Source organism: Lycium ferocissimum, unplaced genomic scaffold (assembly GCF_029784015.1).
Source record: "Lycium ferocissimum isolate CSIRO_LF1 unplaced genomic scaffold, AGI_CSIRO_Lferr_CH_V1 ctg8358, whole genome shotgun sequence".
Classification (NCBI taxonomy): domain Eukaryota; kingdom Viridiplantae; phylum Streptophyta; class Magnoliopsida; order Solanales; family Solanaceae; genus Lycium; species Lycium ferocissimum.
In genome coordinates, this window is record NW_026727219.1 from 25,028 (window position 1) to 38,295 (window position 13,268).

The 13,268-nt window shown below is 39.1% G+C and overlaps 1 protein-coding gene across 1 annotated transcript; it reads left to right on the forward strand.

The window, feature by feature from the left end:
• Positions 1-9,153: 9,153 nt before the first annotated feature.
• On the forward strand, positions 9,154-12,905 carry LOC132045876 (uncharacterized). Its single transcript, XM_059436451.1, has 7 exons — positions 9,154-9,262; positions 9,497-9,595; positions 9,716-9,812; positions 9,927-10,868; positions 11,155-11,891; positions 12,013-12,303; positions 12,388-12,905. Exons 1-7 carry the CDS (start codon positions 9,154-9,156, stop codon positions 12,903-12,905), a joined length of 2,793 nt encoding a protein of 930 aa, XP_059292434.1.
• The last annotated feature ends 363 nt before the right edge of the window (positions 12,906-13,268 follow it).

Here is a 13,268-nt window from a genome sequence, read left to right on the forward strand (position 1 = left end):
ATTCTCGCTGCCTTTTTTTTAAGCCCCTTCTACTTCTACATTTTATGACTGAACATTTCCCGAATCAAACAATGTACTGAGTATGTAAAGCATATATGATAACATGGTAAGGAAATACAGAAACATAAGAAAAGTAACAACTGTGACTGCTTGCCTCTGGAGGCGGATCATGCATGCTCACTTACATCATAATCAACGTCATGTCATGTATGCATACACATATATATAAACTATCTGAATCATATATCATCAGTATCCCGCGTCCGGGACGATCATCTCAAGCCGCCCACTAGTGGTGCTGCCCGTGCCACGTAGACACGGTGTACAAGCCGCCCGCCTTAGCGGTGCTGCCCGGCCATATAGGCACGGTGTAATCATCCTAATATACTCAACATGAAACATGCATAGGGGTTCAAGTGAAAGCTATAGCTCTATCGGAGTGACATAAGGTCGGTATCCTTCGATTAGATTATGGAATATCATGATCATATTCATCTTCATAGCACTTCTCTTATCTTCGCCTCATAAGAAGCCTTTAGAAATCGCGGACTTATGAATTCTTGGAAATTAGAAAAGACATAGAAAAATAGAGAGAATCATGTCATAGGATTCATGCCTTAGAAAGAAAGGGCTAGCCTCACATACCTTTATATCTCCTTACTCTATCAACTAGATGACTTCTTTCCGGCTCGCGATTCTACATTTAAGGGGATTCATACTAAAATTAGATAATCGTCAATGTGCGCAAGCTTGAGCTAAATCAATTAAGAGCTAATAAAAATTGGGCAGCATTTCCCTTGTTTATACAACTTCCTCCATATAAAAAACAACTTCCAAACATCAATAACAACGCTACAATATCATTGTCAATAGCTTTCCTCAAACTATATATTTTCCAATTCTCATAATTCCACTTCAAAGTCATCCATAGCCATGGCCAACACTCTACGTCGTATCCGTTTACACACAGTGCTTCTTCAACACTCACAATATTATTTACAACAAAACTATAATCATAACATGCCAAGAACTATGATTCAATCCAAGTTGTCACTCATGAATACTACTATTTCCACATTTGAGCCCCACTTTCTATCTTCTTCTATAATTCAAGTTTCTCAACCATCCAATACTCTTAATAGCACGAAATAATCATAAAACTCACCTTTGAATGTGTAGGAACGGGTTTTGGTTGGGGTTGCTTCACTTGGAGGAAACCCTTGCTTCAATCCCAAAGGAATTTCTAACTTACATAACCCTAGCAAGCTTCCATATACTTGATTTCCCTTGAATATTAGTGTTTGATCTTGGTTGCCCTTGATTGTATGTTGAAGAAGTGTATGCAATAGTCTAGAAGTTTGGAGAGAAGTGGAGAAGTGGAAAGAATGAGAAAATAAGAGTGGGAACATATATTTATACTTACAACTTGTCCAGCCCGTCGGGTACTATACGGACCACTTATACGGTCCGTATAACCATGTACGGTCCGTATAAGTGTCCGTGGTTCACCACTATGGGAAACATTCTTTTTGTTGGGTTATACGGACCCTTATACGGTCCGTAGTTATACGGTCCGTGTAACTCACAGCTTTTCCGAAGTTGTTCTCGTCGTTTCGTTTGATCTCCAATCCTTATACAACCTTCTTAACACTTATTTAATACTTTATTAATGATCTAAACATCCCTATAACTCGTCCTTAAGGCCTTACCAAACAATTCTTAATGCAATAATTTACAAAACCTTTCCCAAACCCCATTTATACTTCACTTGTCCTTATCAATCCTTATTTCATTAATTCATATGACTTCAAAATCTTAACGTATGCATTCTAAGACTACTAAATATCCTTCTTATAGTCATAAGAACTTCCTGTTATTCCTTAAGCTCGCGTTGGTTCATTCACTACACGACGACATGAAATTTCCAAGGTGTAACACTGTCCGAGGATGATCTCTTCATCTTTTGTCAGTCCGCACATACCTACAGAAAAAAGGGTCAGAAGCGATCTTTCCTAGACTCTGGCTCTATCGCACGATCTAAGATAGAAAGAAAGGTCAATGATTCCTAAATGCCCTGCAGCCTCCTGTTTATAAGTGTGGCCAGCTTCACACCCATAAACAGGACTCTACCGGACACGGTCTGTAGACAATCCCCAGGACGAACTGCTCTGATATAACTTTTATCATGACCCAAACTGATGAGCCGCGATGAGCACCCGACCACAACTGATCGAGCACCAATAAACTCAGTCCCACTCCGTACTAAACAACTTGGTGGCCCACTGTGACTAATATTCCACTGACACCGTTTTGCGGTAGCATTTATACGATAGATCTTATCTGAGAATTCCATGAAACATGCATATGGATATGTATATGTAAGCATACTAGCAGAGGATGACAACGCAAACCAACTTGGTCACCGTATATACTGTTCACAAAATTAAGGGACAACTGAAAGCACTGACCCCCACTATATATACATTGTCTACAGACCTCTATGGAATATAGACTACAAAAAGGACATGACAAGTCCTTGCCATACCCATATATGTATATGTCAAAAGGCATACTAAAGGGCTAGAGGTCCGGTCCAAATGGAGCTTGCTGGCTGGAACTGGAAAGAGGTCCTAGTGTTCTGGCTCACTCGGCTGGCTATCTGAACCTGCGGGCATGAACACAGCGTCCACAAGAAGGGACGTCGGTACGAGTAATGTACCGAGTATGTAAGGCATGAATAATAATATAGTAATAGATACCGAACATGAAAAATAACACAATGAGAAATATTAAGCATAACATGAGGTAAGGAAATAACTTGTACATATGATTGCCTCATAAGAAAGATACCATACATGCTTAACTTTAAAGAAAACATTTCTCTCTCTCTCTCAAACACACACACACACACACACACACAGATATATATATATATATATATATATATAGCATAATCATTAGCCCGGTTTTGGGCCTCCTGCGTTCGGGGTAACCATCTCACGCCGCCCACTAGTGGTGCTGCTCGTGTCATACAAACATGATGTATAAGCCGCCCGCCTTAGCGGTGCTGCCCGGACATCTAGGCACGGTGTAATCATCATTAATTACCTAACATGAAGCATGAATAGGAGCTCAAGTAAAAACTATAACTCTATCGGAGTGACGTAAGGTCGGTAAACTCCGATTGCATTATGGAATAATCAGCATCACTGTTTCTCACCTCGGAGGAACGAATAATATGAGGTGAGATTCATCAACAATGAATAAAATTGAGAAAATCAAGAAATAGCTCAACATTCTCATATTCACATTCAAATCATAAGCTTGGGACTTTTAAACATGAAATCATCATCATCATAATCGTCATAGAAATATTCTTATCTTTGACATCATCATTGTCATTGTAAAAACGTGTCCATCATTGTTGTCATAAGATCTTACAGAATCATAAATCTCTGATTTGGAAAATATGGACACTTTGGAAAGCATTTATGGATTATCAGGAAAGGAGTCATGCCTCTGAATCATGAACTTCTAACTTGTTGAAGTAAGGAGGCTATGAAAATATGTAGGGAATTATAACATAGGAATTTCTAAAAATAGAATCATCGTCATCATAAAACATGCTTATCTTTAGCATCATAAGAACTCTATGATTCATGAATCTCTAGCTTTTGAGAATAAGAACATTCTTGGAAAACATTTATGGATTCACGTAAAAGGGATCATGGGACATTTGAAAAACATCTAATGGATTTATAAGAAAGGAATTATGCCTTTAGAAGAAAGGGACTAGCCTTAACATACCTGAAAATTCACGTCTCAGCTCTTCCACCTATTTCCGGTCTCGCAATATACATATAAGACCATTCATGCTATAATTAGATTCATTGTTATATACTTATCCTAAGCCTCCAAATAAATCTTTCTAGAATCTGCCGAAATTTCGGCAGCATCTCCTCTGTTTATATGCCTAGCACAAAATCGTAATTCAGCAACCAACAATAACAACATCAATACCAACATTAACAACATCACTTTCAACACCAACATGTGCCATAAAATAGCCCACACGCTGTTTTCCAACTTCCATAACTAACCAACTTACTATACAATTATTTAACGACTTTGTCTCCGAGAATAAACCGGTATTAACGTAAATAGAAAGAGATTCATACCTTATTCTTGTTAAAAAAGCAATATCCTCGATATCCACTTGAATCCAGGCTAAAATTCATCGCAAAACAATACTAGAATCACAACTATGCGTTATCCGGGCCTTGATTAATGCTTCGCCACTTGAAAATCACTCAAACCCTTAACTTTTTTAATGACAAAATTGCCCTCTATGGTGCTGCTCTAAAATCTCATTTTTTTTGTGAAAAAAATGTCCCCTTTTATAAGGTTCAAATTTGGGTCGGGTCACTGTAGCAGGTCGGTTACTGTAGCAGTTACTCTAGCACGCGTTTCTGCTTTGTCAGCTGAACTTGTAACGTCCGTAATTCTCTACTCCGATGTCCTATCGACGAGTGGTTTGTGGCGTTGGAAACTAGACTCGACGAACTTCATTTTAGGATTTTGTTTTACTTCAAAACACTTCATATGCTAAGAGATATTTTTCCCTCAATTTGGACAAAAAATTTCACATGAAATTTTACCCATCCTTTCTCCAAAGTCGTACTACTCCATTTCTTCTGCTCATTTCCTTATAAAACCTTCCGGTATACCTTATATACATCCTTCACTCATTAAATATACTTAATAATGCTTGATGATATTCGAAAGTGGTTTTACTTAACTATAACTCAACGTACTTATGTTTCAAATTTGATAAGTTCTTCTTCGAAGATACAGGGTGTAACACAATGCCCACCGAAATCTATCACACACGCACAAAGCATATCCTCCAGAACCTGAATAGTCTGCTCAAACTGCCCGTCAGTCTGAGGATGGAAGGCTGTGCTAAGATCTAACCTTGTACCCAACTCCTCATGCAAACACTCCAAAAATCTGTATGGGAACGTGGTGCTCATATCGGACACGATGGAGATAGGACCCCTGTGGAGTCTAAGTACTTCCCGAATGTAAACTTTAGCCAACTTCTCTGCATCATAAGTTATCTTCATCGGAATAAAGTGGGCAGACTTAGTTAACCTATCAATAATAACCCAGATAGAGTCAAACTTTCCTAACGTCTTCGGAAGACCCACTACAAAATCCACGGCTATTCTTTCCCACTTCCATTCAGGAATGGGCATTCTATGCAACGTACCCCCAAGTCTCTGATGTTCATACTTCACCTTTTGGCAATTTAGACACCGAGCAACGAACTCTACAATATCTCGCTTCATCCTAGTCCACCAGTAATGTTGTCTCAAATCACGATACAACTTAGTGACACCAGGATGGATAGAATACCTCGAACTGTGAGCCTCTGTCAGAATGGTGTTAATCAAGTCACCCATTCGTGGCACGCACACTCGCCTTTTGATCCGTAGCACGCCCTCCTCATCAATCACGGCCTCCTTAGACTCACCATGCAACACCTTATCACGTATTTTGCATATCTTATCATCTTCGAACTGCTTAGCATTAATCTATTCTAAAAATGATGACCGAGCCTCAACACAAGCCAACACCTTGCTTGTGTTGAAAATATCCAGTCTCATAAAGCTGTTATCCAGAGTCTGCACCTCTCTAGCCAACAGACTCTTAGAGGAGATCAAACGAGCCAGACTTCCCATACTAGCCAACTTCCGGCTCAATGCATCAGCTACTACATTAGCCTGACCAGGGTGATACAAGATGGTGATGTCATAGTCCTTTAGCAGTTCCATCTACCTTCGCTGTCTAGAGTTCAGATCTTTCTTAGTGAACACATGTTGCAAACTGCGATGGTCTGTGTACACCTCACAATGGACACCATACAAGCAGTGTCTCTAGATTTTCAACGCAAACACCACCGCTGCCAACTCTAGATCATGAGTAGGATATTTCTTCTCACGCACCTTCAGCTGTCGAGAAGAATAAGCAATCACCTTCCTTTCCTGCATCAAAACAACACCCAAACCAGAATGTGAAGCATCAAATAAATAACAAAATCCTTGCCCTCAACGGGCAATGCCAGAATCGGTGCTATAGTCAACAATGTTTTGAGCTTTTGAAAGCTCTCCTCACACTCGTCGGACCACTGAAACGGCACCTCCTTCTGAGTCGAATGGGTCATACGAGAAGCAATAGAGGCAAACCCTTTCACAAACCGACGGTAGTAGCTAGCTAGACCCACAAAACTACGGATCTCGATCACTGATGTGGGCCTAGCCCATTCCTTGACTGCCTGAATTTTCTGAGGATCCACCATAATACCCTCCTTCAAAATAACATGTCCCAAGAAAGACACAGAAGACAACTAAAAAAAAAAGAAACTGCAACTCTCTTCTCTCTCTTACATTCCCATGCAACCTTAATTAACAAACCCTACTTTACCTATGGCCACCTTGGCCGCTGGCCAGCCGTCACCGGCGGGTGGTTAGCCTCGACCAACAACCAACACTATACACTACCCACCCCTCACTCACCCGCAATCCCATGATATTCAACAAACTCTCCCGTCCGCTTCTTCTTCTCCAAACTATGCTCAAACACTTGTGCATGGAACCAGTCCCACGTCCAACTCTCTCTGTGAACCAATACCAATGAAGGAGGTAACATATGTTGATGGTATCCCTGTGGTGCGTTGGACATCTTCTGAAGTGTCTAGAATGGAGAAGATTGAAAACTTACAATATGCCATTGTTGGTAAGTTTTCTTATGGATGGCCGGAGTTAGAAGAATTAAGAACTATTATTCCTCAACAGTGTGGTGTGAAGGGAAAGTGTGATATTGGTTTCCTGAGAGATAGACACTTACTGATAAGATGTTCTCTAATGGAGGACTTCATTACTATGTCTTCAAAGGCTGCTTTTTGGCTAAAATCCAAGGATGGTTTTGCTTATCAAATGAGGCCCTTAATTTATGACTCTAATTTTAAGGTTGAGGCAGAAACGTCAATAGCTATGGCTTGGATCTCTTTTCCAAAACTGCTTCCCACGTATTTTGTCAAAGAATCATTGTTTACTTTGGCATCTGCAGTTGGAAAACCCTTATTACTTGAGATGGCCACCATAAACAAAACTAGACCTAACTGCGCAAAGGTTAAGGTTCAAGTAGATTTGTTATCTAATCTTCCTAAGTTTGTTATGATAGAAATTGAAGATGAGAAGACTAAGGAGATTAGGGTGGTAAAAGTGAGAATTCAGTATAATCATTTACCAAAGTATTGCACAGAATGCATATTGCAAGGCCATGCAAATGAGGAGTGTCGTGTGTTGCATCCTGAATTGGTGGCAGACACAAAGGCGGATGCAAACGAAGTGGAGAAGAAGCATGGGAAGGAGGATGTGTCAAATATGGCTACAACCTATACACTAGGAAGAAAGAGGAGACATCATGCATAGAGATATCCTATGCAGACATATGTGCCTAAGGTTCTATCATGTGGGAAAGTGGTTACTTATCCTGGAATCAATGACAAAGGAAAAAATATAAACAAGGATGCTGCTGATGCTGGGAACAAGAGTGTTCTTGCACCTGAAAGTGGAGTTTCAACACATAACAATTTTGATGTGCTAGAGAAAATTACAGAAGAAGAAGTCAACAATAATGTAGAGGATAAGGGTACAGATGACACTTATGTGGTAGTCAAGGAGGTCGAAAATGGCAAGGAAGAAACTACTCAACCTTTTGATAAGAAAGGAATGGAGGAGCATGATCAAAATTTGGAATCTTGTGTGGCAGTCAATGATTGAGAAGATAACATCATAGATACAGAAAAAAATGAATCTAAATGCTGAACAATCAGGTCAGGCAACAAAAGATGGGCATAAAAGTGTAGGAGAAAGGGTTGATGAGGGTGTCATTGTTGTTGAAGTAGATGATGCTGACAAAGATTTAGAGGACAAAGTTGAAAGGTATCAGGACCTTATAAAAGAAAATGCATGTGAGTAATTTTTCTAAGGATGGACATGCCTCAGAATCTTTTATGGAATATATTCAGGCTGAAGAAAAGGTTCAAGATGGTGATGGTGCACATGAGAAGATGGGGCTAGGAGAGAACATTGATGATTTGCATTATTTAGACTCAGGTGAGGAAGAAATACAGACTGAGGGTGCTGACAGATTTACAAATGCCAAAGGGGAGTTGGAGGTTGTAGATAGTCAAAAAGATCAGATATTAAGTATTCCACCTTTGTCTCGGGCTCAAGTCCAAGAAGTTGATTTGTCTCCTGATAATAATATGAATGAAGGAAATTTGAGAATCTCAATTAATGACAATGGCATTGGTTCATTTCCTCCTGAGAGGGAGGTGATAAAGGATTTGGCAGTTATATAAGTGGAAAAGGACAATGTGCAACAACTGGTCAACCAAACAAAACAATCTCCTTTGAAAGAATTGCATGGTGTGATTTCTCATAATATTAATATGGGAACTAAGGTGGAACATGATGAGGGCAAAAACAAATTCAAAGACAGTGAAGAAGAGGCTTCAGTGGAGCAGGTTCTTAGTAATGTGGTAAAAGAAGCTGGCATCTCTCCAAGATCTAGACAGAAAGGCACCAAGAATGGAAAAAAACAAGTAATTATAGATACTATTCCTATAAGAGTAGTACCAAAGAGAGTTTGTAAGCCTATTTTTCAATGATGATGAAAACACTCTTTTGGAATATCAGGTCTGTGAACACACAACAAGCTTTTCACAGAGTCCAAAAGCTGCACAAACATCATAAATTTTCCATTATAGATTTAATGGAGCCTTTTCAACACTTTAGGCATATTCAGAGATTTAGAAGGAGGCTAGGCATGAGATATGCCCACTACAACTCCAATGGTAAAATATGGTTCTTTGTGACTGATAATGTGGATGTAGAGATCATGCAGGATATAGAACAACAAATAATCAAAGCTGTTGTTCCAAGAGTGGAATAAGTCACTGATGGTAACAATGGTAGATGCAAAGTGTGATCATCTGGAAAGAATCAGCTTATAGGATAGTCTGTATAGTTTGGTTGATCACATGGGCTTGCCTTGGCTGGTAGGGGTGATTTCAATGTCATTATGAATGAAAATGAGAAGATTAGTGGTTTACCTGTATTTCCAGATGAATATGAAGATTTTGCATTTTGCATTAATTCATGTGAGCTGTTTGACATCAATTATAAGGGAAGTCTGTTTACTTGGTAGAATGGGAGGGCAGGTAGTGACTGCATTTTCAAGAGATTCGATAGAATGATTACAAACTCCAAATTACAGGATTGGTTTGCACATATGGAAGTGGAACACTTATCCAGAACTGGCTCAGACCATGCCCCTTTATTACTTTCGTGTGGTGAAATCTCACATCACATAAGGAAGCCTTTCAGATTTCTAAAATTCTGGACAGAACATGAATCATTCTTAGAGGTGGTTAATCAGGCATGGAGCACAGATTTTGAAGGTGATGAGTTTATCAGCTTTAAGTTAAAGTTGAAGAAGGTGAAAACTACATTATCTGCGTGGAGTAAGGCAACCTTTGGTGATATTTCCATGTAGCTAACAGTAAGGGAAGAGGTGGTGAGAATTAAAGAACAATTATTTGAAGATGATCCTTCTCCTATGAACTGGATGGTGCTACTGTAAGCACAAGCAGAATTGAAGAATTATGCTCATTATGAGGAGGAATTTTGGATACAAAAGTCACATATGAAACGTTTTACTGAAGGAGACAGGAATACAAGGTATTTTCACAGTATTGTGAATTGTAGGAGAAAGAGATTGCAGATCAAAAGAATTCAGAATTAGCAAGGAATATGGATAGAAGGGGATTCACTTTTGACAGAAGAAGCTTGTAGATTTTATCAGCAGCAATTCTCTCAAGAGGTTGATCCTTTAGACGTTGATTTGCTACAACATGTTCCTAGTATGGTTGATCAGGATACTAGCAATCAACTGGTAAGCATGCTAACTTTGGAGGAAGTGAAGAAGGCTGTGTTTGAATTATCTGCAGATAGTGCTGGTGGTCCAGATGGTATGATTGGAATATTTTATCAGGTGTGTTGCAACATTGTAGGTGTTGATGTATACAATGTTGTGAAAGCTTTCTTTGATGGGAAAACTCTTCCTAAGTCAATCACAAATACCAACTTGGTACTATTACCAAAGAAGAATAACATTGAGACTTTTGCTGATATGAGACCAATCAGTCTCAGTAACTTCATCAACAAGGTTATTTTTAGAGTGGTTCAGGATAAGCTGGAAGGCCTTTTACCTTCTCTGATATCTCCTAACCAGTCTGGTTTTGTTAAGGGCAGATGTATCATTGAAAATGTCCTTCTAACTCAAGAAGTTGTGACTGACATTAGACTAAGGGGAAAACCAGCTAATGTAGTGCTTAAGCTTGACATGGCCAAAGCATATGATAGAGTATCATGGAGTTACTTGATCAAAGTTTTAAGGAAGATGGGATTTGCAGAAGTGTTCATAGATATGGTTTGGAGATTGATAGCAAATAACTGGTATTCCATACTCCTTAATGGCCAAGCTTCTGGTTTTTTCCACTCTACCAGGGGTGTAAAACAAGGAGATCCACTCTCTCCTCCTTTGTTCATCTTATCTGCTGAAGTTTTATCTGGAGCATTGAATTCTTTATTTGAGAACAAGGATTTTAAAAGCTATGGAATGTCCAAATGGAGTGCAAGTCTGAATCATCTGGCATATGCAGATGACACAATAATTTTTTCATCTGCTGATTCTAGATCTTTGGAGCTGATTATGGAGGTATTACATGACTATGAGTAGGTATCAGGCCAACTTATCAACAAAGGCAAGAGTTCGTTCTATGTATACAGTAAAGTGGCTAATGTGTTGATATAACAAGGGGAGAACATTACTGGTTTTAAAAGCGACACTTTTCCTTTTACATATTTGGGTTGTCCTGTCACACATCCAAAGAAGAGGAAAGCAGATTATAATGATTTGATCAAGAAAGTCAAGAATAGGCTGCAAACTTGGAAAGGAAGACTGCTATCATTTGGAGGAAAAGCTATTTTAATTACTAATGTTCTAATGAGCATGCCAAAGACATCTGTTGTCAGCCATCAAACCTCCAAAATGTGTTGTCGATGATCTGCACAAAATATTTTCAAGATTCTTCTGGAATAATAGTGAGGAAGGCAGAAGAAGACACTGGTCATCATGGTTGAACTTATGTATGCCAAAAGAGGAAGGAGGAGTAGGCTTTAGATCTTTGTTTGATGTATCTAAATCCTTATGTGCAAAACTTTGGTGGAAATTCAGGACAAGAAATACTTTATGGGCAAACTACATGTGGATCAAATACTGCAAAAGGCACAGTCCTCAGAATGTGCAGTGGAAGGGAGGTTCTCAAGTATGGAAGGCAATGATAGAGGCTAGAGATAATATAGAACAAGAAATATGGTGGGAACCAAGGAATGGAACTGCAAATATATGGTTTGACAACTTGACAAAGCTAGGGGCTCTATATCGCATTATTCCTGATGAATTTGTGATAGATGAGGGTGTTCAAGATGTAAAAGAACTTATGCTGCAGGATGGTTGGAACATAGGAAGACTGCAGCAATTATTCCCCATGGATATTGTGGATCATATATTAGAAGAATTGCACTTTCATGAACCAAAAGAAGAGTGGGATAGGCCAAGATGGATGATGACAACAGTAAATTCACAAAAGAGGGCACCGTACGGGGAACTTCGAGGAGAAAAGCAATCAAGTCAGATGTCTTTAAGAGCATGTGGATATCAGGTGTACCTTTTAAGATATCCTTCTTCTTCTGGAGGTTGTGAAAGTTTAAAATACCAGTTGGAGAGGTAGTAAGAAGGATTGGGATAGATACTGAGGCAATATGTTATTGCTGTGATCATAGGCAATATGAAATTGTGGACACCTTTTTGTTACAGGAAATGTTGCTACAAAAGTTTGGACTTATGTTAAAACTGTTGTTGGCATCACAACACAGTTTCAACAAGTCAAGCAGGTTCTTCAAGTCTGGTGGAAAGCAAATTGTCCCCCAAAGTTCAGAGCCATATTTAAAGCTATTCCAACGGTTACCATGTGGCAGATATGGAAGTGGAGAAATATAGTCCTACATGGAGGGAAGATGTCCATCTACAAAGTGATTTATGAAATCAACATGATCATATATCAAATATGTAGACTGAGATTTCCATGGCTGAATAACTTACCAAGATGTATACCTTAAATCCTACAAGTCTTTGAAGCATATAGGCCAAGAATTGTGAACAAGATAGTGAAATGGGAATTTCCTATGCCAGGGTGGTTGAAGTGTAATTCTGATGGAGCTTCTAGGGGAAATCCTGGGCCAAGCTCTGTGGCCTTTTATATTAAAAATGCAGCAGGTGATTTCCAGTTTGCAGCTGCAAGAAGAATATCAGATGGCTCAAATTTGGTGGCTGAAGCAATGGCACTACATGAGGGTCTTAAGTATTATGTTACACACAGCCTGGTACCAGTGGTGATGGAAACAGACTCTATGACTATGAAGATGATCTTAACTGGACAGTGGGAGGCTCCATGGAGTATATCAATGATCATAAATGATATTTCAAGACTGAGGAGGGATAAGGAAGTGAGGGTGGAGCATGTTCTGAGAGAAGGAAATGGCCTGGCTGATTTTTTAACTAACTATGCTTTTGATTTTGCAGGTGATCACCATTTTCATAGTTTCACTTCACTCCTTGTGAAAGAAAGGAAAAATTTAAACATGGAGAAGTCACATATACCATACATGAGGATCAGGAAAGCTAAAGATCATTACATTCCTGGAGATTAATAGCAAATTTGGAGGACAGTAGCAGCAATAAGGCTACATTTCAACACGCCATGAGTAGCAAGATGTACTTGTATGAAAGTGTCTTTGGCAAGATTACAAGAGTGGTATTAGCATATGATCATTATTTTGTAATACTTCTAAAGATTTGTTCATTCAGGAAACTAGAGATAACGGCAAACAAATTGCAATATAAAGCCAAGGAGATAGCAGCTGCATCTGAAGAAAAATGAAAGAATTTTACTCCATCCTGGAAGCCTGAATATGCATTCAGTTTGACTTTGAACCATAGCACCTGGTGAGAGCTTGTAGGTGTTTGAGATGGTGTCAAGTCAAGGCCAGAGGATCTGCAGTAGACAAGCTTCT